The 27,446-nt window shown below is 43.2% G+C and overlaps 1 protein-coding gene across 1 annotated transcript; it reads left to right on the plus strand.

Annotated features, from left to right (window-relative positions):
• The first annotated feature begins 19,830 nt into the window (after positions 1–19,830).
• On the plus strand, positions 19,831–21,905 carry CCDC185 (coiled-coil domain containing 185). Its single transcript, NM_001076193.2, is given in 1 exon segment — positions 19,831–21,905. A coding segment is annotated over 1 exon segment (1,890 nt). The 5' UTR covers positions 19,831–19,897; the 3' UTR covers positions 21,788–21,905.
• Positions 21,906–27,446: the final 5,541 nt, after the last annotated feature.

Below are 27,446 nucleotides of genomic sequence, written 5' to 3' on the forward strand. Positions count from 1 at the left end.
TCTTTTATCTTGGTTTCTTAAAGACACTTACCTTCAAGACCACTGTCAGCATGAACATTTTCTTCAGGAAGGCTAACACTTCATGACACCAGGAAAGGGGTGGGAGAAAACAAGCCTCACTACGGAATCACTTATTCAACATTCATCCAGCCCTTATTGAGCACTTAAGACATGCTCAACACAATGCAAATCCATAAAAAATGCAAATTATCATTTCAGCCTTTAAGGGGCTCACAGTTATAAATCTAAACCTATACTTTTTCTACATAAATTTTTTTTATTCAGTTACCCCTTCATTCAACAAATATATCTTGGGTCCTACTCTGTGTAGGTTTCTGCTCTAGCTACTGGAAATACAGACTTGAACAAAACAAAGATGCCTGCCCTCCTGGAGTTTACATTTAAGGTGAGGGAGGTAGGCAGTTATTTATCTCTGTTCCCCATTCTTCCAACCTAGAGGTGATTTTCTTTACCAGTGAAGTCCCCCTGATATTTTAGTATCTTTTTTCTGGCAACTGCTACTCTCTCTACCAGAGTCGACAAAGAGCAGGAACTAAGTCTTAATCTTGATATCCACCACCACGATGCCTAGGACAGGGTTAATAATGTGTACAGCTCAATAAATGAACAGTGAGCACATATTTTCACAGAAGTACAACCAATGTAGCTAAAGCTGGTGAAGCCCCACAGGAAGCTGAAAATTCCTTTTTCATGTCTGTTATCTAAAGGGAACAAAAGAACTCACTGAGGTTTGCACCTACACTCTCCCCCTACCTTCTCCTAACCTGGTTTGGTGACTGGCTTAAAAGAGTGGACTATATCTACCATTGCAGACTGTATCACATCTACCGTTGCAGACTACATCACAAGTACATTTTGCAAGGTGATTTATAGTATGTGTTTTTTTTATTCTCAAGGGAAACTTTTAAATCTATAGGGGTCATAATCGTATAAGAAAAGATATAGACCCCTTTGAGGTGTGTTTGGGAAATTATGGATAATCCCTTGTTCCTAGAGAGTATGTGTGTTTAGAGGTAAATTAGGAGATCTAGAACATCCCATTAGGGCCACACTGTTAAGGACTTTACATGCCATTCCAAGGAGTTTAAACTTTATTCAGAAGAAAATGAGAGTCATCAAAGGATCAAAGCTTGGAATGGAAGAAGTTGTGGAGAAAGAATAGAGTGAGAAAACAACGGGGCGCTGTAATGAGGTGTGAACCAGAGTGGTGGCAGTCAGCATGGGAGGCTCTGAAGAGGAGGACTGTCAGATTTTAGGGACCAGGATGTGTTGAGGGCAAGAAAAAAGAGGACACAGGATACTATCAGAATTCAGAGCCTAGGAGACTAAGCTATAAATTGCTATCAAAAATAGGGAACATAAATGCAAAGGTTTTGTGAAGATGGCAATGAGTTCCATGTTGGACATACTGAGTTTGATTTGATGAAGAGAAATAGTGATCCATATGGAGGTATCAGGCAGGCAGTTGGAAAATAGGGCTAAGGAGCTTTTGTAAAGATTATTTTTGTTGTTTATTTTTGGCTGTGCTGGGTCTTTGTTGCTGCACAGGCTGTTCCCTTGTTGAGGCAAGTGGGGGCTACTCTCTAGCTGTGGTGTGAGGGCTTATTGCTGTGGCTTCTCTTGTGGTGGAGCACCGGCTCTAGGGCACCTGAGCTTCAGTAGTTGCGGCTCCCGGGCTCCAGAGCACGGGCTCAATAGCCGTGGTGCACAGGCTTAGCTGTTCTGTGGCATGTGGGATCTTGTCGGATCAGGGACCAAATCCACATCTCCTGCATTGGCAGGAGGATTCTTTACCACTGAGACACCAGAGTAGCCCAGCTTAGGGGTTTCGAAGAGGGCTTGGACTGGAAGAAGTGGGTCCAAGGCTGTATGTTCAAGTCACAGAACAGATGTACCTAACCCAGGGAGCACACAATAAAAAGAAAAGACACCCTGGACAGAGCTTTTGGGAACGGTACTATAGGAGGAAGAAGGAATGGAGGGAGGGAAGAAAGAAGGAGAGCAGTCAGTGAAAAAAAAAGCAATGGTTCCCAAACTATAGAGGGTCAAAGAATCACCCAGAGACATTCATGCAGATTCCTAGGTCCCTCCCCAGAAAACCAAACTCTGTATGTTTGGGGTAGAGACATGCAGTCTAAAGAGAACAAAACACCCCCCCCCTTCATTATCTATTGATGCATAACAGATTACTCAAAAATTCCACATCTTAACACAGCAACGTTTTTGATCTCTTGGTTTCTGGGAATCAAGAATCTGTGAGCAACTCAGATGGGTGGCTCCAGGGCTTTCGCAAGGTTGTAGTCAAGTTGTAAGCCAGATTTCAGGTGTTTGAAGACATACCTGGGACTGGAGGATCTGTTTCCAAGATGAGTGTCCTCATCAGGTGGCAGCTGGCTTCCCCCAGAGCAGGTGATCCAAGAGACCAAGGTGGAGACCACAACATCTTTTACGAGCCAGTCTCAGAAGTCACATTTGTCATTTCTGCAAAATCCTATTGTTTACACAGGTGAATCCTATTTACTGTGAGAGGAGAGTTCACAGGGTGACAAGAGACAAAATCATGGAAAGGGACGAGGTAGGCAACTTGGAGACCAACAACCATAGGTCCCTACCCTCCTGGAGTTATTTTGATGTGAGTTGCCTTCAAAGAAATACTGGATGGGAAAGAGAAAAGGTAAACAGAGGAAAGAAAGTCAAACAGAAGGTGGACTTTGGTGCCAAAGAGGACCAAGAAATCAAGATGAGGTTGAGAAGAGACCACTGGATCAGGCTTCTGGGCGATCAGTCTTGATCATCTCAACTTGGAAGCTGCACTTCCAGACAATCACAACTCTTTTTATGCAACTTATGTTAAGAAATACATTTTACTTCACCATCTGGTACACAATGCACTTTATAACAATCAAATGTTTCATGAATTAATATCTACTGCTACTGCATGAAAGTGAAAAGTGTTAGTCACTCGATTGTGTCTGACTCTTTGCGACCCCATGGACTGTCCATGGAATTCTCCAGGCAAGAATACTGGAGTGGGTAGCCATTGCCTTCTCCAGGGGATCTTCCCAACCCAGGGATCGAACTCAGGTCTCCTGTATTGCAAGCAGATTCTTTACCATCTGAGCCACCAGGGAAAGGCACTTACATGTCTTATTTTTGTCTAGTCTATTTCTTTTTAAAAAATCTGCTAGTCAAGATCCACTAAACTGATTTTGTTGGTCATTAAAGCATCTGAACTGGAGCTTGAAAAAGCAATCTCAATAGGACTGAATAACAATGAAGATGATGGTGATGACACAACAAATACATTTTGAGTATATACCCTTAGTGCTAAAGTGTAATATCATTCATAACAACCATTATCATAATTTTAGGTGAAAAAGTTTTGTACTTAAAGACCTTATTAATAAGCAGCTTTTCCAAAGGCCATATTGGTAAGAGGCTGTACATCTATAATTTACTTTAACCTAAACAATATGATTTTGGAACTTATAGTTTAGAGCTACAGGGTCCAATATGGAGTCTACTAGCCACATGTACCTATTTTAATGTTAAATTTAATTAAAACTAAATAAAATTACAATTTCACATCTCAGTCACACTAGCCATATTTCAAGTCTCACTAGCCACATGTGGTAGCATCCTCCATGTGGGAGAGCAGAGATATACAGCATTTCCCCCACTGCAGAAAGGTCAACTGGATAGTGATGTTGTAGAGCTAAACCACCAAGGGCCAATGTTTTAGGAGATGGGAGTTACCTGAGCACAGCTGTAAGGTGAGAGGAAGGAGTTGGAGAAAGGGAGAAGAGTCGAAATAGGGGATGCAAGACGGAGCAGTGACCTCGGGGAGAATGGGCGGGCAGGATCAGAGTATGGGGAGTTGGCTCTGGTAAGCCACGGGGACAGTTTCTGCTCTGAGTTAGAACGGAAGAAGAGGAACTTCCCTAGTGGTCTCGTGGTTGCGACTTCGCCCTCCACTGTGGGGAATTTGATTTCAATCAGCTCCCTGGTCAGGGAGCTGGGATCACAGGTGCCTTGTGGCCAAAATAGCCAGGATGTAGAACAGAAGCAACATTGTAATGAATTCAGTGAAGACTTTAAAGGTGGTCCACATCACAATATTGTTAATAACAACAAAAAAAAGATGGAAGAAGAAAATGGGTGAAGGTCCAGAGGAAGGAGAAGTTGAAGTACACTTGACATTGTCTAAACTGTAAGGGCTGAGAACAGGAACAAAGGGTGAGTGGGCCAAATTTCGGCATTGAGCCAAGTAAGGAAGATTGAAAATCTCCACTGCAAGAGTTGCATATACACAAAGAAAAAGATGGATACTCACCCTTGGGGGCTCAGCTGTGGTTAGACACTGAACTTTCGATGCAGTCAACCATTTATTTCATTCATTCAACAAAATCTGTTAAGTGCTCACACCTGCCAGGCACCGTGCCAGGCACTGGAGAAACATTAATGAAGAGTGACAAAAGCAGGCAAGCCTGTTCTCTCATGGAACTTTCTGGTGGAGGTATTTGTTAATCACAGAGCTGACAAGCATAGCCCTGCAATGGACACATACCACCAAGAAGAGGGTCTGGTGCTCTAGGGGCTGTGAGAGGGCGTAGTAGAGGTTTCATCTGGTCAGGGTGGTTAGGGAAGGCTTCCTTTGAACTGAGACTTGAAGAAGGAGAATCATTCCATGCAGAAGGGAGAACGGTTCATAACTTTGCCCTGGACTGGGGCCACGCAGAGAACCAGGCAGGCAGACAAAGGCACCTTTGTAAGGTTCCTGCAGACAGAAGTTTGCTGAGCACACAGACAAAGCCACCTGTGGTTGCCGAGTTTTTACTCCAGCCCTGGCGGGGATGGCTTTAAATGAAAAGAATACCATATGATATCCACAGGAGGAACAGCCTGCTGGATGTGGCGGCTGGAATTTTAGGGGACTGAGGGTGCCTTCCCTGCTGATAACATCAGCAAGGAAGTGAATGCACAAATAGTATTATTATTCTAGATTTGCTTCATCTTAGAATTTTGATGTTTTTCACATTTGTAACCTTAATACAGTTAAAAGCAGGAGATGGCAATTAATCAGTTCTTATGAAGGAGGAAGGACTCAAAATAAGTACTCTGAGAACTGAAACGGAGTTCATTTTCAGTGTGATAATGGAATGCAGTTACTTTACCACTCATCAGTGACACAGGAACACATAACCTCACCATAATGTATGTATCTTTGAAATTTTATTACAAATAGTTTGTAAAGTTAAACATAGCAAGAGGCTTTCCCAGTGGAAATTTGGGAAAAATAGTTGTGCTTTAGCAACTTACCCAATTTGGAGTTTCTTCTTCATCCTTGACATATTGTATTAAAAATATTTTAAAGCACGCTTTGTTGAAACTTTAAAAAATGTGTGGTTTCTTTGTAAGTTCTGTTTTATCTTCATCTGTTTTACTAAAACTGAGCCTGCATTTTTTACTTCAGAGGAAATTTGTTTTTCTGAAAAGTCTAAGTGAGGGGAGATAGGTCTACAATACAAGTCTGGTGACGGACGGTTGCTGTGAGTGTTGACTCTGCATGTATTGTAATATTTGTGCATTCACTTCTTTGCTGATGTTATCAGCAGGGAAGGCACCCTCAGGCTCCCAAAACTTCACATTTTTGTGGCAGAGGTTACACATAAAGCACTTAGAACAACACTCCAAGGCTCCAACTTAATATGGGTCAGCCCTAGTTTCTACACATATCTACTCGCATACACATGGAATATTTGCATTGAGGGTAAATGATTATTTCCACGGGAACTTAACATTCATAGTTCCATTTTCTTCCTTTGTTTTTTAAAAGGAAGTTTATAAGCTACAATTTTCATTCTTAGAACTGCATTAACAAAAGTTTTCCATTCACTGCCCTGGGTGTTCGTGTAAATTTTTTTTCACTGTTTTGTAGGTCTGGTATTTTTAATGCATCCATATCTCATAGGCACATGTAGAATATGGCCTATTCTGTGTTCTCAGATATTGTTCCTTTGGGGCATCCTGTGTAGTAAGGAAAAAGGAGGGGTGGGGCGTAAAAGAGCTGAATTCCTGTGAAATTGTACTGCAAAGCTAAATTCTGAAATGTAATAATTTACCCTATCATCCAGCCATTGAGAAAAAAACTTTTTGACCCAAAATATTATCTTCTTAGAAATGTTAATTTCTAGGCAATATTTTTTAATTATCTAGTGTCAAGTGTACAACATCATAGTTCAACATCTGTATACACTACCTTTGACACCATAAAATTGAGCCCCTTCGCCCACTTGCCAACCCCCTTCCCCTCTGGTAACCACTGATCTGTTCTCTCTGTATCTATGAATTTGTTCATTTGTTTCATTTGGTTTTGTTTTAGGTTCTATTAACAGGCTTCAGCAATACGTGAACCGTGAACTTCCTGATGTTCAAGCTGGTTTTAGAAAAGGCAGAGGAACCAGAGATCAAATTGCCAACATCTGCTGGATCATGGAAAAAGCAAGAGAGTTCCAGAAAAACATCTATTTCTGCTTTATTGACTATGCCAAAGCCTTTGACTGTGTGGATCACAATAAACTGGAAAATTCTTCAAGAGATGGGAATACCAGACCACCTGATCTGCTTCTTGAAAAATTTGTATGCAGGTCAGGAAGCAACAGTTAGAACTGGACATGGAACAACAGAATGGTTCCAAATAGGAAAAGGAGTACGTCAAGGCTGTATATTGTCACCCTGTTTATTGAACTTATATGCAGAGTACATCATGAGAAACACAGGACTGGAAGAAACACAAGCTGGAATCAAGATTGCTGGGAGAAATATCAATAACCTCAGATATGCAGATGCCACCACCCTTACAGTAGAAAGTGAAGAGGAACTAAAAAGCCTCTTGATGAAAGTGAAAGTGGAGAGTGAAAAAGTTGGCTTAAAGCCCAACACTCAGAAAACAAAGATCATGGCATCCGGTCCCATCACTTCATGGGAAATAGATGGGGAAACAATGGAAACAGTGTCAGACTTTATTTTTCTGGGCTCCAAAATCACTGCAGATGGTGACTGCAGCCATGAAATTAAAAGACGCTTACTCCTTGGAAGGAAAGTTATGACCAACCTAGACAGCATATTCAAAAGCAGAGACATTACTTTGCCAACAAAGGTTCATCTAGTCAAGGCTATGGTTTTTCCTGTGGTCATGTATGGATGTGAGAGTTGGACTGTGAAGAAAGCTGAGCACCAAAGAATTGATGCTTTTGAACTGTGGTGCTGGAGAAGACTCTTGAGAGTCCGTTGGACTGCAAGGAGATCCAACCAGTCCATTCTGAAGGAGATCAGCCCTGGGATTTCTTTGGAAGGAATGATGCTAAAGCTGAAACTCCAGTACTTTGGCCACCTCATGAGAAGAGTTGACTCATTGGAAAAGACTCTGATGCTGGGAGGGATTCGGGGCAGGAGGAGAAGGGGACGACAGAGGATGAGATGGCTGGATGGCATCACTCAGGTGATGGACGTGAGTCTGAGTGAACTCCGGGAGATGGTGATGGACAGGGAGGCCTGGTGTGCTGCGATTCATGGGGTCACACGACTGAGCGACTGATCTGATCTGAACATATATGAGTAGAATCATATGGCTGGAGAAGGAAATGACAACACACTCCAGGATTCTTGCCTGGGGAATCCCATGAATAGAAGAGACATGGGATATTATTCATTATCCCATGAATAATAATCCCATGAACTATTAATCCCATGAATAGTTCATAGGGTCACAAAGAGTCAAGCATGACTGATGCGACTTCCTAGCATGCAAGACCATATGGTATTTGTCTTTTTCCTCTGACTTATTTCACTTAGTATAACACTGTCATGGTTTATCCATACTGTCACAAATGGCAAGATTTCATTCCTTTTCATGCCTGAGTCCATTGCGTATGCATGCCACATCTTCTTTATCCATTCATTCATGGATGGACACTTAGGTTGCTTTTACATCTTAATAACTGAACTGAATGTGAAAAAGTTTGCTTAAAGCTCAACATTCAGAAAACAAAGATCATGGCATCTGGTCCCACCACTTCATGGGAAATAGATGGGGAAACAGTGGAAACAGTATCAGACTTTATTTTGGGGGGCTCCAAAATCACTGCAGATGGTGACTGCAGCCATGAAATTAAAAGATGCTTACTCCTTGGAAGAAAAGTTATGACCAACCTAGATACCATATTGAAAAGTAGAGACATTACTTTGCCAACAAAGGTTCATCTAGTCAAGGCTATGGTTTTTCCTGTGGTCATGTATGGATGTGAGAGTTGGACTGTGAAGAAAGCTGAGCACCAAAGAATTGATGCTTTTGAACTGTGGTGCTGGAGAAGACTCTTGAGAGTCCGTTGGACTGCAAGGAGATCCAACCAGTCCATTCTGAAGGAGATCAGCCCTGGGATTTCTTTGGAAGGAATGATGCTAAAGCTGAAACTCCAGTACTTTGGCCACCTCATGAGAAGAGTTGACTCATTGGAAAAGACTCTGATGCTGGGAGGGATTCAGGGCAGGAGGAGAAGGGGACGACAGAGGATGAGATGGCTGGATGGCATCACTCAGGTGATGGACGTGAGTCTGAGTGAACTCCGGGAGATGGTGATGGACAGGGAGGCCTGGTGTGCTGCGATTCATGGGGTCGCAAAGAGTCAGACACAACCGAGCAACTGAACTGAACTGAATGCTGCAATGAACATAGAAGTGCATATATGTTTTTGAATTAGTGTTTTCATTTTCTTTGAATAAACACTCAAGTGGAATTGCTGGATTGTATAGTAGTTCTCTTCTTCATTTTTTGAAGAATCTCAATAAAGTTTTCCATAGTGGCTGCACCAATTTACATTTCCATCAACACATTTACTTCTTGTCTTTTTGATACTAACCATTCTAACATGTATGAGGTAATATCTCATTGTGGTTTTGATTTGCCTCTCCATAATAATTGGTACTGCTGAACATCTTTTCTTATGCCTGTTGGCCATCTGTATATCTTCTTTAGAAATGCAGCTATTCAGTTCCTCTTCCCATTTTTTAGATGGGTTGTTTTGTTGTTATTATTAAATTTTATGAGTTCTTTATAGATTTTGTATGTTACCTCCTTATCAGATACATGATTTGCAAGTATTTTCTCCCATCCTGTAAGTTGGTTTTTGTTTTAATGATGGTTTTCTTCACTGTGAAGAAGCTTTTTAATTTGATGTCATCCCATTTGCTAATTTTTACTTCTGTTTTTCTTGCCTTTGGAGTCAGGTCCACAGAACACTGCTAAGACCGATGACAGTGAGGTTACTGCCTATTGTTTCTTCTAAGAATTTTACTGTTCCAGGCCTTACATTCAAGTCTTTAAATTGAGTTGATTTTCGTGTTTGGTGTAAGATAGTGGTCTAGCTTCATTCTTTAACATGCAGCCATCCAGTTTTCTCAACACTAGTTACCAAAGAGACTGTTCTTTCTCCATTGCATGTTCTTTGCACCTTTGTCCTAAGTCAATTATTCTTATATGTGTAGGTTTATTTCTGGGCTGTCAATTCTGTTCCATTCATCAGCATGTCTGTTTTTGTGCCAGCACCTACTGTTTTGATTATCAAGCTTTGTAGCATAGTTTGAAATCAGGGATCATGATACCTCCAGCTTCGTTCTTCATCAAGATTGTTTTGGCTATTTAGGATCTTTTCTGACTCTGTGCATATTTTAGAATTATTTGTTCTAGTTCTGTGAATTATGCCACTGGAATTTTGATGGATATTGCATTGAGCCTGTAGACTGCTTTGGGTAATATGGACATTTTAACAATATTAATTATTCCAGTCCATGAACACAGTATATCTTTCCATTTATTTGTGTCTTCTTAAATTTCTTTCATAAGTGTCTCATAATTTGCAGTGCACAGGTATTTTATCTCCTTGATTAAATTTCTTCCTAGGTATTTTATCCTTACTGATACAATTGTAAACAGGGTTTTTTTCTTGATTTATCTTTCTGATAGAAATGCCACAGACTCCTGTATATTGATTTTGTATCTTGAAACTTAGCTGAATTCATTTATTAGTTCTAATAGGTTTTTTGGTAGGGTCTTTAGTGTTTTCTGTATATAGCATTATATCATCTGCAAATAATAACAGTTTTACTTCTTCCTTTCTGATCTGGATGCCTTTTAGTTATTTGTCTTGCCTAGTTGCCGTGGCTAGGAGTTCCTATATTGAATAAAATTGGTAGAGTGGACATCCTTGTCTTGTTCCTGACAAGGAATAGAGGAGGAATTAGAGGAATAGCTTTCAGCCTTTAATCACTGAATATGATGTTATCTCCAGGTCTATCATAGATGTCCTTTATTAAGGTACATTCCCTCTATATCCATTTTGTCGAGAGGTTTTTTTTTTTGTCATAAATAGATATTGAATTTTATTAAATATTTTTTCTGTATCGAGATGATCATATGATTTTTATCTTTCATTTTGTTAATGTGGTATATCCTGCTGATTGAGTTGCAGATGTTGAATCATCCTTGTATCTCTGGAAGAAATCCCACTTGATCATGGGGTGTATGATCCTTTTAATATACTATTGAATTTGGTTTCTTAATATTTTGTTGAGGATTTTTCCATCTGTATTTATCACGGATACTGGCCTGTAATTTTCTTTTTTTGTGATGACATTAGCTGGTTTTGGTATCAGGTAGTGCTAGCCTTTTACAGTAAAGTGAGTTTAGAAGCAGTCCTTCTTGTTCAAGAGTCCTTTTGAATTTCTTTTGTATATTTGCTTTAAGTTTTCCCTTGTGGTTACTGTGAGGTTCACATATAACATTCTATGTATATAGCAATCTCTTTTAAGTTGATAGAAACTTAACTTTGAACACATTCCAGAGCTTTACATTTTTACATCCCCATGTTTTCATACCTTTTACATCTTTTTATTTTATGCTTCCCTTAACCAATTATTGTAATTTTAGTTAATTTTACTACTTTTGTCTTTCAACCTTCATACTTGCCTTTTGAGTGGTTGATCTGCTACCTTTCCTGGGTATTTACCTTCTTAGTGAGATAATTTCGGAGAAGGCGATGGCACCCCCACTCCAGTACTCTTGCCTGGAAAATCCCATGAACGGAGGAGCCTGGTGGGCTGCAGTCCATGTGGTCGCTGGGAGTCGGACACGACTGAGTGACTTCACTTTCACTTTTCACTTTCATGCATTGGAGAAGGAAATGGCCACCCACTCCAGTGTTCTTGCCTGGAGAATCCCAGGAATGGCGGAGCCTGGTGGGCTGCCGTCTATGGGGTCACACAGAGGCGGACATGACTGAAGCGACTTAGCAGCAGCAGTGAGATTTTTACTTTTGTATGTTTTCTTACTATTAATTAGTGCCTTTGTTTTCCAGCTTACAGAATTCTCCTTAATGTTCCTTGTGGGGCCAGTTTAGTGATGATGAAGACCTTTAGCTTTTGCTTATCTGGAAAACTCAATCTTTCCTCCAGTTCTGAATGATAATCTTGTCAGGTTGAGAATGATTGGCTGGAAATTTTTTCCTTTCAGCACCTTGAATATTTCATGCCACTCTCTTCTGGCCCATAAAGTTTCTGTTGAAAAATCTACTAATAGCTTTATGGGGTTTCTCTTCTACATAATAGCATTTTTTTTCTTGCTGCCTTTAAGATTCTCTCTTACCCTTAATTTTTACAATTTTAAATATAATTTGTCTCAGTATGGTTTCCTTTGGGCTTATCTTACTTGGAACTCTCTGGGTTTCCTGGACCTGAATATCTATTTATTTCTATTTCTATTAAGAAATAGAATATCTATTTCTATTAAGGAAGTTTTCAACCATTATTTCTTCAAATAATCTCTCCAGGCTTTTCTCCCTGTCTTCTCTTTCTGAGACCACTATAATGCAAATATTATTCCACATGATGTTGAACCAGAGATTATTTATCTTCACTTTCTAAAATTCTTTTTAATTTTGCTGCTCTGTCTGGGTAATTTTCATTGCTTTGTCTTCTGACTCACTGATTCATTATTCTACTTCATCTGGTCTGCTGTTGAACCCTTTGAGTATAGTTTTCAGTTCAGTTTTAATTTCTGATTGGTACTTTCTTATATTTTCTATCTCTATTGAAGTTCTGCTTTGTTCATCCATTCTTCTTCCAAATTTGGTGAGCATTTTTATGATCATCACTTCGAACTATTTATCAGATAAGGTGCTTATCTTCATTTCATTAATGTCTTTTTCTGGGGATTTGTCTTGTTCTTCCGTTTGGAACAGATTCCTCTGTCTCCTCATCTTGCCTGACTATCTGTGTTTGTCTGTATGTATCAAGCAAGACATCTTCTTCTTCCAGTTTTCAAGGAGTGTTCTTGTGTAGGAGATGATTTTGGGGGCCCCAAAGCACAGTCTTCCCTGAATACCAGAGCCAGGTGCTCAAGGGGTGGCTCTCGTGTAGGCTGTGTGCATCCACCAGCTGTGGGGGGATCTCAGCTGCTGCGTGGAAAAGTCAGGGGCCTGGGGTGCTCACCTGGCTTGGTTGCAGCATGACCACTGCATGGGGAAGGCAGGGCACCGTGCATTTGTCTATCCCAGTTGTGGCACAGCTGCTATGCAGAGTGGGTAAGGCACACCCAGCTGGGTTGCCTTGTGGAGTGGGTAGAGTGTGTTTTCTGGTGCTAACAGGCTAGAGGGAGAGCACCAAAATTGGTGGCTCTGTCACCAGCAAGTTAGAATGAAATCGTAAAAATGGTGCCCACCAGCATGCCCATCCCTGACAAAGTCCTGGAGGTCCTCATCTCTCTGGAAGCCACTGTAAAATCAGTAAGTGAGTCTCCCTCCCTTATGATATAGGTGCTTTTTGCCATTTTTTGCCTTCCTGCTGCTTTTGCCCTGGATCTCAGTGCAAATACAGCTGTATTGAAGCCCTTTAAGAGAAGGTTTTCTGCTCTCTGCTCTGGGAACAGATAGTTCTGTGGTTCTCCTTGACTTAATTCTCACTGATTTGGGGGGCTCATCTTTCCGGTGCTGGACCCAAAGGTTAGAGTGTCCCACATGGGATTCAATCCTTCCACTCCTTGAGGGAAAGTTCTGTGTTTTTGGCATCCATCCCAACTGTGCTTTCCTGGTAGTTCAGGTGGTAAATAATCTGTCTGCAATGCAGGAGACCCTGGTTCGATTCCTGGGTCCGGAAGATCCCCTGGGAAAGGATTAGGCTACCAGTTCCAGTATTCTTGGGCTTCCCTAGTGGCTCAAATGGTAAAGAATCTTCCCTCAATGCAGGAGACCTGGGCTTGATCCCTGGGTTGGGAAGATCCCTTGGAGGAGGATATGGCAACCTACTCCAGTGTTCTTGCTTGGAGAATCCCCATGGACACAGGAGCCACGTGGGCCATAGTCCATGGGGTTGCAAAGAGTCGGACATGTACTGAGCAACTAAGCACAGCACCCAACTGTGGGTCACTGTTTCTGGGGTAGAGTCCTGGACGAGACTGTGTCTCTGCTTCTGTGTCTCAGTGCATCTCTATCTTTTGTTGTCAAGGCACTGTTTATCTGGTGCTCAGGTCTTTTTCAGGGAAAGATCATCCACATGTAGCTGTCAGTTTGTTGTGTCCACGGGAGGAGGTGAGTTCAGGGTCTTCCTATGCCACCATCTTAAACCCTTCTTCTCAAAGCAATATATTTACATAAAATAAAAATTACCTAGATATTGAAAGCTTTCACTTACAACATGAATATTGGGGAGCCTCAATTATCCAGAGCACTGTCATCCAATAGAAATATAACATGATATATATTTGCTGCTAAGTCGCTTCAGTCATGTCTGACTCTGTGCGACCCCATAGATGGCAGCCCACCAGGTTCCCCCATCCCTGGGATTCTCCAAGCAAGAACACTGGAGTGGGTTGCCATTTCCTTCTCCAATGCATGAAAATGAAAAGTGAAAGTGAAGTCGTGTCTGACTCTTAGCGACTCCATGGATTGCAGCCCAGCAGGCTCCTCCGTCCATGGGATTTTCCAGGCAAGCGTACTGGAGTGGGGTGCCATATATTTACATACATATAATTTTAAATTGACTAGTAGCCACATTAAAACAAGTAACATGTGAAATTAACTTTGATAATATATTTTATTTAGTCTATTGTGTTTAAAACCAACCCTCTTAACAAGTCATCAATATTAAAAAAAGCATTGAGATATTTAAATTTTCTATAGTAAGTTTTTAAAACCAGTGTGTATTTTATAGTTACAGCACATGACAATTGGAACTACCCACGTTCAAATGCTCATACCCAGGTGTGGCTGCCAGCTGTGATATTGGATGGAGAAACTCTAGCTTATTTCTCCCCTTTGGCCCATCCAAGAACCAGGTGCTTTGTGCCAAGAGATTAAATCTGAAGTCACTACCACTAATAGTCCTTCTGAAGAAGGGCCCAAAACACATTTCTATTCCATAGGTCAATTCAAATTATGGGGCCAGAGCATATTTTGCTGTATTTTCCAAGTCTTCAACAAATGCAGAAGAGAGACCCAGGTCTTCATTTGGCAGAAGGTCTAAATACTGAAGCCTCCAGTAAAACACAGTGAGGATTTTCCTGCCAAATGGAAAGAAGGCTAATTGTTCTTAGTATCAAGGGAATGCTTGGCAGTTTAACATTTACAAAACATCTCTTTCATTGCCCAGTGGAAGAGCTGACCAAGGTATCCCAGCTTGTCATCTTCCCAGGAGTGTTAATCAGATGCTAAAGATGCAGGTGAAAAGTGCCTATCCTCCTCCAGCAGCTGTGCGCCAAGCAGGTGCCTTATCACCAGGCCCCTCAGGGGAAAAGATTTCTCTTCCCAGTTTTGTCAGCCTCTTCCAGACATTTGTTTGCTGTTCTGTGCGGTATTCACTTTTATTACAGCTTCTTTCACCTGATTTCCCAGATTACTGTTCTCAAGGTCACCTAGATTGAGACCTCTTGTCATTAACACTCACATCTGCCCAGGCGCCTGGATTAGAAACCCTCTTTCTCCAGATGGAATCCACCTTCAGGTCGTGGTCCCCTGACCACTGAACTGCACCTTGCCTCCGTGTCTTCCAGTCCCCTTGCCATTGCCAGGTTTGCACTCACTTCCTCCTGCTTGCCCTGCTCACTGATCAACTTCCTAACTGGCCCCCTTTCTCTGATTTTCCCTACCCCTACTCCTCATCTCAATTCATCTTCTACTCTACTACCAGAGTGAGCTTTCTAAAATAGAAACTAAATCGGGTCACTTTTTTGGTTTCAAGATTTTTACTCTGACTCCTCACTGTTGTCTACACAGTGGATTTCAATCCTTTAAAAAATAATAATAACAAGCAGAGGAAGTCCCAACCTTTTTCAATGAGTTGTTACCAAGAGCCCAGGATAGAAAAGAGAAAATCTGAGTTCCTCTGGGTGAAGCAGGGACAGAAGCCGCAGAGCCTGCCCTAAAGTCCTCTAGCCCCACCCTCCTCTGGGCCCACGGCAGCTCCAAGAAATCCTGAGCACTTCTGGACACCTGCTGTCCAGTGGGGAGCCTATGCTTTTTGGCTTGGCATTCAGGGCTCAATGGAATCTGAGTCCAGCCCACCTTCCTGGTGTCATCACCCATCACTGAACTGCACACACACCCCAAGTTCCTACTACACAACCTACACAGGACCCTCATGTGCCAGGCATTTCTGAGGCTCATGCTGCATCCACAAAGCATTCTCTGCCAGCCGTGTCCTCCTGCTCATCTCTGTCTGGTGTGATCCCAGCTGCCTTCCCAAATTTAGCACCATCGTTCTACATGAACTCTTTCCTTATGAACAACCTGGATGGACTTCCCTTGAGAACTAACCTCTCCCTCCTCTAGGAATCCTGTTGAATTTACCACATTGTAACCTGGATGAGCTTCTCCTAGAAATACTGTGGGTGAGGGTCCTTGATTATCTTTCTAATCCTGGACCAGATTTTAATAAATGTTAGTGGCATCATGAAGTTAAAACTGTGTCCCTATTCCATCATCAGCAGAAGTGGATGGGCTAGTCTCAGTTCCACGAGGAATTCTGAGAACCTTCAGGGCAAGAAAAAGGCCAATGAGTCCTGAACTGGAGATCTGGCTCTGCTCCAAACTATGTTTTTCTCTTCTTTTTCTCTCTTCCTTCCTCCCTCCCTCCTTCCTTCCTTCAACTAAAGCATAGTTGATTTGCAGTGTTGTGTTAATTTCTCCTACACAGCAAAGTGACTCAGTTATACCTGTATAGGTATATACATTCTTTTTTAAAATAGTCTTTTCCATTATGGTTTATCATAGGGCATTGCATATAGTTCCCTGTGCTATACAGTAGGACATTGTTGTTTATCCATTCCATATATAATAGCTTACATCTGCCAAACTATGTCTTTAAATGCAGCCCTACACTGCTATGGTTTTAGTGCTCTTGGAATAATGATAATGATCATTCTAGTGACTAATTTTTATAAGGCAGCAACTACATGCCAAGCACTGCCAACTACATGCCAAGCATTTTTCAGGGATTAACTCATTTCTGTTTTACCAAAGGAAGCCTGCAGGATTTACTAGATTGAACTCCTCTTTCCAGTTGCCTTTGGGACTGAATGAGATCTTACAAATCATCTCCTACAGCAATGAAGAAGCCACCAGAATCTGCAGACAGAGAGTGAAATGATCACTACAGGTGATCAGCAGGTGGCAAAGCTGGCTGGTGGCAGGTCTCTTGGGTCTTGGGTGGCTGTATTTTCACCCACACACCGCTTCTCTGTAACAGGAAGTGGCCTGATGCCAGCCAGAACCACAGGTAGATGTGCAAAATGTTTTACGAAGCTTCTTCAGAGAGAGATGACACTCAGGTATCAGCACGACTCAGTTCATGCCCAAATGTCTCCTCACTTAAATGATTCCATTTCAAGTTTATGGAATAAACCTTTCAAATTTATTTTATGTAATATTTGCCTCCAAGCAAAAATTATAATCACCAAATAATTTCTCTAACAATGGTTTGAGTGGCATCAATAGAAATCTAGGGTAGAAGCAACCTCCTGTCCTTGGCTATGGACATGCTAATGACTGCACGTGAGCTCCTATCCAGGCAGAGTGGGCTCCTGGGGAGGCCTCAGACACTCTGGTCAAGGTTGCTACCACATGGCTTCAAGGACATAGCTGTCATGACCCTTGAATATACATCTGATCATAATATTTTTAGAGCATGTCATCTTTGTCAGCTCAGGCTGCTCTAACAAAACACCGTAGACTGGATGGCTTAAACCACAGACATTTATTTCTCACAGTTCTGGAGTCTGGGAAGTGCTCAGTCAAGATGTGAGCACATTCAGTTCTTGGGGAGGGTCCACTTCCAGACTTACAGACAGCCACCTTCTCTGTGATCTCACGTGGCAGAGATCGGAAGTTCTGGTCCCTTCCTCTCATCCCATTATGGAGGCCGCACCTTCATGACCTCATCTAAACCTAATCACCTCCCAAAGGCTCCATCTCCAAATACCATCCCACTAGAGTTTAGAGCCTCAATGTATGAATTGGGAAGAACACAAACTTTCAGTCCATAATACATGTCTCAATTCAGAGTGCATTTCCTGAGAAGCAGCATGATATCATGGAAAGACAAGTGAACCTAAAATCAAAACTTCCACCACTGACCCACTAACCTTTGGGGTAATCAATTAAAATAGCCAAGTCTCAGATTTGTCCTAAGGAAATGTTATCAGTTCTACTGGCCCTGCCTAGCTGGAGTCACTGTGAAGCTTCAAGAAGATGTGGGTGAAGAGGACTGGGATGAGTAAATGCTTGATTTTCTTCTTTAAGGACTGACCATATTTGGAGAATATTATCTAGAACTATTTCCTCATTACTTCGCAGAGAAAGGAAGTGACTGAGCCAGGATCCACAGTCCAGGATGAATACAACGGAGCCTGGACATCACCCCTCCCTAGCACTCTATCCTTTACCTAAACTGTTTTAGGATGACATTAATTCTGTTCTTCTTTTGGTAAGCTAGGAATCTGTAGAAACTTTCGTAAACCCATATATAGTAAGTCCCCTACATACAAACCTTCAAGTTTTGAACTTTCAAAGATGGGAATGTGCATCTGGTTCCAGCAAGGAACCAGAACTTAGAACACCAATGTCAGGCATGAGTGAAATTGCAGCTTGCCCTCCATCTCCTGTTGCTGATGATCCTTCAGCTCTACCATCTCATCTCCCACCTCCTCTCCCTCCTCTAGTCAGTAACTCTTCTTGCCTGTTCACTTGATACCAGCCTCTGTATGCCAGCTGTTGTACTATGCTGCTGCTAAGTCACTTCAGTTGTGTCCGACTCTGTGCAACCCCATAGACGGCAGGCCACCAGACTCCCCCGTCCCTGGGATTCTCCAGGCAAGAACACTGGAGTGGGTTGCCATTTCCTTCTCCAATGCATGAAAGTGAAAAGTGAAAGTGAAGTCGCCCACTCGTGTCTGACTCTTAGCGACCCCATGGACTGCAGCCCACCAGGCTCCTCCATCCATGGGATTTTCCAGGCAAGAGTGCTGGAGTGGGGTGCCATCGCCTTCTCCGTTGTACTATACTACTGTACTGTTCATGGTACTGTACTGTAAGATTAAACATGTTTTATTTTTTGTGTTTGTTTTGTATGCATTATTTGTGTGAAAAGTACTATAAACCTATCACTGTACAGTACTATATAGTTGACTGTGTTGGTTGGGTACCTAGGCTAACCTTGTTGGACTTATGAACAAACTGGACTTAGGAATACACTATCGGAATGGAACATGTTCATATGTAAAAATCTTACAATGGTATTAAATGTATTTACTGTATTAAATCTTACAATTTGTAACTGAAGGCTAGAAGGACATCAAAATGATATTAATTGACTGTATTAAGGTGCTACGCTCTTGAGGCATAGTTTCATCTACCTTAGGGCAGCCCTACAGTGGTATTGTCGTGGCCCCTCTTCCAGTCGTCTGTTCCAGAATTTGAGGGTCAGGAAAGTTATTGTCAACTTGACCAAGAGCACACAAGTGGAAAGTGGCAGAGGAGAGTCAAACTCAAGTTTACATGACCAAATCCAGTGCTCTTCCCATGAGCCCTGAATGCCTCAACCCGAAAAAGTCATCTCATAAAACTGGAAAAAAAAGGAAAACAATAAAGTGATTTGCCACGGTGTCCACCAATGCTATTTCAGAAATATGCACCTAACATTCCTATTTTGACAAAAGCCGTAATTGCTGTATTAGGAGGAAACGAACTAGTGTGTGTTTGTTTTGTTTTCTGTCCTCTAAAAGTTTAAAAAAATATCCTTGGGCTTGCCAAGTTATAAGGGCAAAAGGATGGTGCATGTAAATTAATGTGCCTCGACTGCCTACACCGCAGAGGTGCACTGTGGCAGGGACCTGTGACTAAAGGACTCCCCACTCCACACTTCCAGGCCACATTCTATTCTGGGGGGAATGCCTTTACCTGTGTTCTTTTAAAATTCTGCTGCTTTAAGATGTACAAATGCGAGTTCAAATTCCTGCCTGCAACACAGGTGGGGATTCACTACGCACCCCCATCTTTAGGGTGACCCGAACTTTCTACAGCCCCCTCTACTATACGCCCTCTCCCAGCCTCCAGCCGCCTTCCCGCCTCTCGCCGCGCGGGGTGCTAGGAAGGCCAGGGTGGGCGAGGGCTGAGGGCTGCAGCGGCCGGGTGGCGCCGGGAGCATTGTGAAGTGGCCGGAGCGTCACAGGCGGTCGGGTCCCCGGCATCGGAGGGCGGGGCGGGTCTCAGCGGCGCCCCCGCCGGGACCCGGCACCCGGGACCCGGACTCAGACGCTGGGCGCGCAGGGAGGAGAATGGAGGACTTCGGCCGCTTCTCCCCGCGGCCCCACTCGGCCGTCTGGGAGCCTCCGCCGCCCAGCGAGGAGAGCGCATCCTTGGCTCAGCTGGACGGGTCGGGGCCGCGGGCCGAACCGGGCCTGTGCTCCTGGGCCCAGACGCCAGGCGAGGAGAGCGAGGCCACCGCGCCCTGGCCTCACTTGCTCTGCTCAGCCACCCCTCGGCCCAGCCGGCGCCCGTACTCCGACTCGCCGCAGGAAAGTCGCAGCCTGACCGACGTGGCCCGGAGATTCCTAGACCGCGCCAGGAAGCCCCGACCCCGCAGCCGGCGCCTGGAGGATGCCTGGGGGGAGGCAAGGACCAAGCCCCAGGAGCAGGGAGGCAGCGGGCACAGCCCGGCCTGGCAGCTGGAGCCCGAGCCTCAGCACAGCCAGCACTACCCTCCTGCCCGGGGAGATTCGCCCCCTCCTTACTCGCAGGGAGCTCACACCCCCGCGAACCGAGCCTTTGAGGAAGAAAAGGCGCAGAGCGGAGACCAGTGGGCAGTGCCGGTCTGCAGGGGTCTACGTCCCTGGTCCCTTTCCTCAGTTCACACGGAGAAGTCGTCTGTGTCCTCCAGAGAGTTCGGGACGCAGTCAGGTTGCATGCACATCCAGAAAAGACACAGCAATGATCCGGTGGAGTCGTTAACCAGCCAGCTTTCCCAGTCCCTAGTTTCCAGCAAGGAGATGCAGAAGCAGCACACCCAGGTCCTCAAGAACAAGTTGGAAGAGGCAGTAGTGTCCTCCAGGGACCAGAAGATCGTGGCCCTGGTGCTGAGCCGGCTCAAAAAGGCCCAGAGGATGCGGGAGCTGCAGCAGCAGGCGGCACTAGCCTGGGAGGAGCTGAAGCGCTCAGACCAGAAGGTCCAGTTGACCCTGGAGAGGGAGCGCAAGCTGCTGCTGCAGCAAAGCCAAGAGCAGTGGCAGCAGGACAAGGAGCAGCGCAAGGCTCGTCTGAACCGGGAGCTGCGAGTCCGGCGGCGGGACAGACGAGCCACTAACATGATACAGCAGGACAGCAGCGGGTGGAAGGCGCCGCTGGAGGACCAGGAGAAGCAGCGCCAGGAGAAGCTGGAGGGGGCCCCCTCCGAACCTGAGACGGAGCCGGAGAAGCAGTGCCAGGTGCAACGCCTGCCAGAGAGGATGCTGCGGGACCTGCAGGCGCGGAACAGCCTGCAGCTGCAGAAGAGGCTGGCGCAGGCCTGTCTAAAGAAGCACGTTCACCCCACCAAGGGTCAGAAAAAGATCCAGGAGACCAGTCTCAGCTCTCTAGTCAATTACCAGGCCAGGAAGGTCCTCATGGACTGCCAGGCCAAGGCTGAAGAGCTCCTCAGGAAGCTGTCCCTGGAACAGAGCTCCCAATGGTCCCAAGAGAGGCCCGAGGGCCACACGAAGGAGCCCGATAGAGAGCTGAAGGACAAAGTCCAGAAGGAGGAGGAGCGATTCCAGCAGGTGAAGAGGTGGGCGGAAGAGTCCCAGAAGCAGAGAAAAGAGCACAAGTCGCTGCTGGAGGAGCTGGCGGACCAGAAGACCCTGCAGACCCAGAGTCAGGTTCACAAGAACGTCAGGGACAAGGCGCACCACATTCGGGAGCTCAACATCCTACGGGAGAAGAATCATCACATCCTGAAGCTGAAAGCCGAGAAGGAGGAAAGGTGCCACATCGAGGGCATCAAGGAAGCCATTCGGAGACAGGAGCAGAGGATGGAACAGATCTTGCGAGAGAAAGACGCAACCTTCGAGGAATTCCAGAAGATCTCCAGGACCTCCGGGACAGATGACGTGAGAACACTTGCCAACAACTTCTTTGATCGGATGGCCCGGGAGGCCCAGGTCCCAGCCGGGCAGCAGAGAGGGGGCTACTGAGAACCTAATGACAAATAGCTTCCAGCCTAGGCGGCTAGACAGAGATCCGGCAATCATTTTCTAATTTGATTATGACTGAGCATTGATTTTAAAAAAGTATATAAAATAGTGGCAACTTTCGCGAACTAGTTTGTTGATTCATCGGGATGGTTGAGAGGGTGGGATAAAAATTTCCAAGTTTTAAGAAAATTACTTGCTTTTGTACATTTGGCTTTAAATAGAAAATACCCATTTCGCTCTCAAGTAATCTCAGAAGTGTATGTATGTCAGACACATTTTGAGGAACCAAAGAAAAAGTCTACAGTGGGAAATAGAGTTCTGTGCCATGGCTTCAGTCTTTCCCTGTCCCAGACTTATGAAAGGGTGAAGTGTGAAGTACTTGTCATAGGAAATCTCCAGGAACAAAAAGTGAGGTGGGGAAGCATGGGGAGAATTCCTGTCAATAAGTATATTGGGGAACACAGCATACTACCTCCCCTCTTGGGAGTTCGTAACACAGCTGAAAATTTTAAAGGCTCTGAAAAGTCTTGCAGTAAAGACACATTTGATTAACCTAGTGTTTTTCACAAACCACAGAACTTTTTTTTCTCTTGGGTCCTTCCATGGAATTGACGTTCTATGAAATATTTTTGGCAACAGCTTTCTATGGCTCCTCTCAGATGGTACTACTTTGGCCTTCCTTTCCCTTGTTAATAGAAAACACTAGTGTTACACCACTACAGACATGTTCAAGAGTTCAGTGGAATCTTTGGGTCCAATTTTTCCCCCCTTCTTGGTCAGTCTCCTCCAGTCTTTTGGAGCAAAATTCTATTAGAATCCTCCTCTTCCCCTGTATCTATTAGAATCCTTCTCTTCCCCTCTATTTCTCCTTTGTCTCTTCTGAAGGAGGTATGTGGTGTCATTCTGTCTACCCACATTGTGTCTAATTAACCTAACCAGGCTCTGAATGAGTGACTACACATGATTCAGGAGCTTGACATTTTAAAAACTAAGAGCCAGAAGCTAAGTAGAATTTAACCCATCATATCTCAAAGTCTTTATCAAAAAATTCTAAAAGTGTTCTGTAAATAACATTTGTCTTGAGAGAGAGAGAGAGAATAAATCCCACTGGAAGACTTTTGTCATCTTAGTATTTTGAAATGACACGAAAGGTGACCTGGCCAGGGGTTTTATTCAAAGGTCATCGTGAGGGACTTGCCTGGTGGTCCAGTAGTTAGGGTTCCACACCTCCAATGCAGGGGGTGCAGGTTCGATCCCTGGTTGGGGAACTAACATCTCACATACCCCAGGCATGACCAGAGAAAACAGTTTTGCTTTGTTTTTTAAATGCAATTTAGAAAAAAACAGCAAAGGGCAGTGTGAGAGCCATATTCCCATCTTACATGATGGAAATGGGCCCCCTTCCCCGTCATAGCTCCCCTCTGCCTGCTGTCCCCAAAGAGGCCTACTCAGGCTCTCATTCCTTTGTTGGCACATGTCGCTTCAATTTTCAATCTTATCATTCTCTTCTCTTCACCCAAGCTAGTGCTGTTCCAGCCAAGTGCTGTGCACATTCCCAGCATTCTAGGAAAGAGCTTAAAATGTCTCAGAATCTAACTCTTCGTCTTGACATAGGTATGTGACTTTGGGGAAGTTACCTTCCTGGGCCTCAGTTTCCTTATCTGTAAAAAATTATAATTTGTACTTCAAAGGGGATGTTGTGAAGGATGATCAAGTACAATAATATAAGGCATCTGGCATAGTGTCCAGAACCTAATACACACAATAATTAAATATTACAGTTTTTTATACTACTGACTTTCCATTTTTGTCAATTCCATTTTCCCTATTTCAATGCTTTCTCACCAGCTGCCTCCTCCTATCATATCCAAGTCTGATTTTTCTGAGCTCAGCTCACAACCTGCCTCTTGTATGAAATATGGGACCTCGCTGGCTGCTCCTTCTCAGCATCAGCCTTCTTTGACAAGATGTTCAGCTTATGGCTTATTGAGCACTTAGAAGTTGCTGCTTTGTTGGCATATCCATTTTGCAATCTGCATCTTGGCTTCCAAGCTGGACTGAATGCTACTTAAGGCCAGGGTCATTTTCTTAGAATTCTTTATACTCATGCTTACAAGTTAAAATAAAAGCCATTAAGCAGGATATTTTGACCCCACATCCATATCCCATGCTGTTACCCTACAATGTTCTTTGCTCATTGACATACAGACTTTCATTCTTTTATCCAGTTCTTTATGAATATTACTTGTAGAAATAGTCAATACAGAATAAAACTGACAGAAGATGAAGTTTTTACTTTTCTCTATTCTTCCTTTTAAAAATACACACACACACACACACATATATATTGACCCCACGCTTACTCAAGCCCCAACATACCCACTGAGGAGCCTAGACTTTCATCTTCACCAGGCTGTGACAAGGAGCTCCTCACTCTGGCAGTGTCATCTGAGACCACCTGAGGAGCCTAGACTTTCAACCACTACTGCCACCACCACCACCATGACACAGTAACAGGGGATCCCTCTCTCTACCTACTGCTGCTGCTGCTGCTGCTAAGTTGCTTCAATCATGTCCGACTCTGTGCAACCCTGTAGACGGTAGCCCACCAGGCTCCCCCGTCCCTGGGATTCTCCAGGCAAGAACACTGGAGTGGGTTGCCATTTCCTTCTCCAATACATGAAAGTGAAAATGAAGTCGCTCAGTCGTGTCCGACTCTTAGCGACCCCATGGACTGCAGCCCACCAGTTTCCTCTGTCCATTGGATTTTCCAGGCAAGAATACTGGAGTGGGTCGCCATTGCCTCCTCCGCTCTCCCGACTGAGTAGTATCCAATAAAGCCTAGTGGACAGGACTTTTATCACCCTCCAGCAGGAACAGCTCCTTGGTATCAGTAGATGTCATGTGGAGAGTAGCAATGAGGCATTCTTAGCCCTTCCAGCCAAGAAAGTATCAATGGATGCCTAGAAGGGAGCCAACACCCCCACCTCCACTCAGCAGTGATGAAGAGCGCCCCCTCCCTTCCTCAGGTGGCAATGGAGGTGGATTGGGGAACTGGACTTATACCCCTGCCTGGCAATAACGAGGCCTCAACCTCCTTCCCTTTCTACAGCATTAGGAGACGAAGCCAGATAAAACAGAAGATCCAGCCTTAAACAATACACAACATGTCCAGGTTTCAATTCAAAATCACACTTCATTCTAAGAACCAAGAATATCTTGAACTGAATGAAAAAGACAATAGATGCCAATAGATGGTGGGAAAATGGAAACGGTGACAGACTCTATTTTCTCGGGCTCCAAAATCACTGTGGACAGTGACTGTAGCCACAAAATTAAAAGTCGCTTGCTCCTTGGAAAAAAGCTATGACCAACCTAGACAGCACATCAAAAAGCAGAGACATCACTTTGCCAACAAAGGTCTGTATAGTCAAAGCCATGGTTTTTCCAGTAGTCATGTGTGGATGTGAGAACTGGACCATAAAGAAGGCTGAGTGCTTAAGAATTAATGCTTTCAAACTGTAGTGCTGGAGAAGATTCTTGAAAGTTCAGGGAGATCAAACCAGTCAATCCTAAAGGAAATCAATCCTGAATATTCACTGGGAGGACTGATCCTGAAGCTGAAGCTCTAATACCCTGGCCATCCGATGTGAAGAAACGACTCATTGGAAAGGATCCTGATGCTGGGAAAGATTGAGGGCAGGAGGAGAAGTGGACAAGAGAGTGTAAGATTGTTGGATAACATCACTGATTCAATGGACATGAGTTTAAGCAAATTCTTGGAGTTAGTGAAAGACAGGGAAGCCTGGAGTGCTGCAGTTCATGACCTGTAGAGTCAGACACAACTGAGTGGCTGAACAACAACAGGAAATGAGGATAACACTGTTAGAAATACCTGAAAAAGATCTTAAATCACTCACAATAAAATGCTTCAACAAGCAATTCTGAACACACTTGAAACAAACAAAAAACTGTTTGGCAAACAGAAAATCTCAACAACAACAAAAACACACAAGGTAGAAAGAAGAACCAAATGGAAACTTTAGAGCTGAAAAATACATTTACAAAAATAAAAAGCTGGGGGATGAGCTAAACAATAGAATGGAGGGAACATAAGAAAGAATCAGTGAACTGTAAGACATAAAAATTACCAAATCTGAGAAACAGAAAATTATAAAACAGTTAAAGCCTCATGGACCTATGGAACTGTAACAGAAGTTCTAACATTCATGGTATGTTCCCAGAAGGAGCAGAGAAAAGGTAGGACTGAAAAAGTGCTCAGGGTAATAATGGCTGAAAACATCACAGATTTGGTAAAAAGCTAACCCTACATATTCAAAAAGTTGAGTGAACCCTTGCAAAAGAGTAAACCCATAAGACATACCATAGTCAAGTTTCTGAAACTGAAGAAAAGAAGGAAAAAACCTTGATCAAGAGAATGATAAAGTAAGCCACAGACTGGGAGAAAATATTTGCAAAACAGTGGCTCTATTAATACAAGATTAAGCACACTTCAGAGCAAAAAACTACCATAAACAGGAAAAAATGTAAACTTACAAGAGTCAACCCACTGAGAAGACATAGTTCTAAACATGTATACATAAAATTTTACTAAAGGCAAACAATTCAATTTAAAGGGTATAAATGAATGTATTTATAAAACAGAATGAGAGCCAAAGATGTAGAAACAAACTTATGGTTACCAGGGTATAAAAGGAGAGGAGGATAAATTGGGAGATTGTGATTGACATATACATACTACTATATATAGAATGGAGAAGAAAATGGCAACCCACTCCAGTACTCTTGCCTGGAAAATCCCATGGATGGAAGAGCCTGGTGGGCTACAGTCCATGGGGTTGCAGAGAGTCAGATATGACTGAGCGACTGATATAACATATATACATAAACAACAGAAATACGAAATACATGAAGCAGAAGCCAACAGAACTGGAAAAGGAAAAAAAAAATCACAATTGCAGCCAGAGACTTGAATATCTTTATCCCAACAACTGATAGAACTTCTAAAAGGAAAATCAACAAGGATACAGAAAAACTTAACACTGTCAACTAACAAGATCTAATCAACAGCTATAGAAAAGCCCACACAGCAGCAGCAGAACACAGATTCTTTTCCAGTGCCCATGGAACAAATCTCAAGAGAGAACATATCCTGGTCCATAAAATAAACTCAAGAAATTTAAATTATTGACATCATACAAAATGTGTTCTCTGACCACAGTGGAATCAAACTAGAAATCAACGACAATGATAACAGAAAAATCTCCAGCACTTAGAAATTAATCAAAACAATACTAAACAATTCCTAAGTCAGTGTCTTAAAGGAAAATTTTAAAAATTTAACTTTAAAATTTAAAATAAAATGTCAAATTTGTGGGGCATAGCTAAAACAGTGCTAAGAGGGAAATTGATAGAATTGAGTATATTTAAAAAGAGAAAAATCTCAAATCAGTCATCTAAACCCCCACCTTAGAATAACCTAGAAATAGAACAGTAAACCCAAAGCAAGCCAAAGAAAATAAAAGAACAGACATCAATTAAAGTCAAAACAAAAACAATAGAGGAAATCAATGAAACAAAGACTGGTTCTTCAAAAAATTCAATAAAATAGACAAACCACTAACAAGAATGATAAAGA

The sequence above is a fragment of the Bos taurus genome, chromosome 16 (assembly GCF_002263795.3).
Source record: "Bos taurus isolate L1 Dominette 01449 registration number 42190680 breed Hereford chromosome 16, ARS-UCD2.0, whole genome shotgun sequence".
In the NCBI taxonomy this organism is placed as follows: domain Eukaryota; kingdom Metazoa; phylum Chordata; class Mammalia; order Artiodactyla; family Bovidae; genus Bos; species Bos taurus.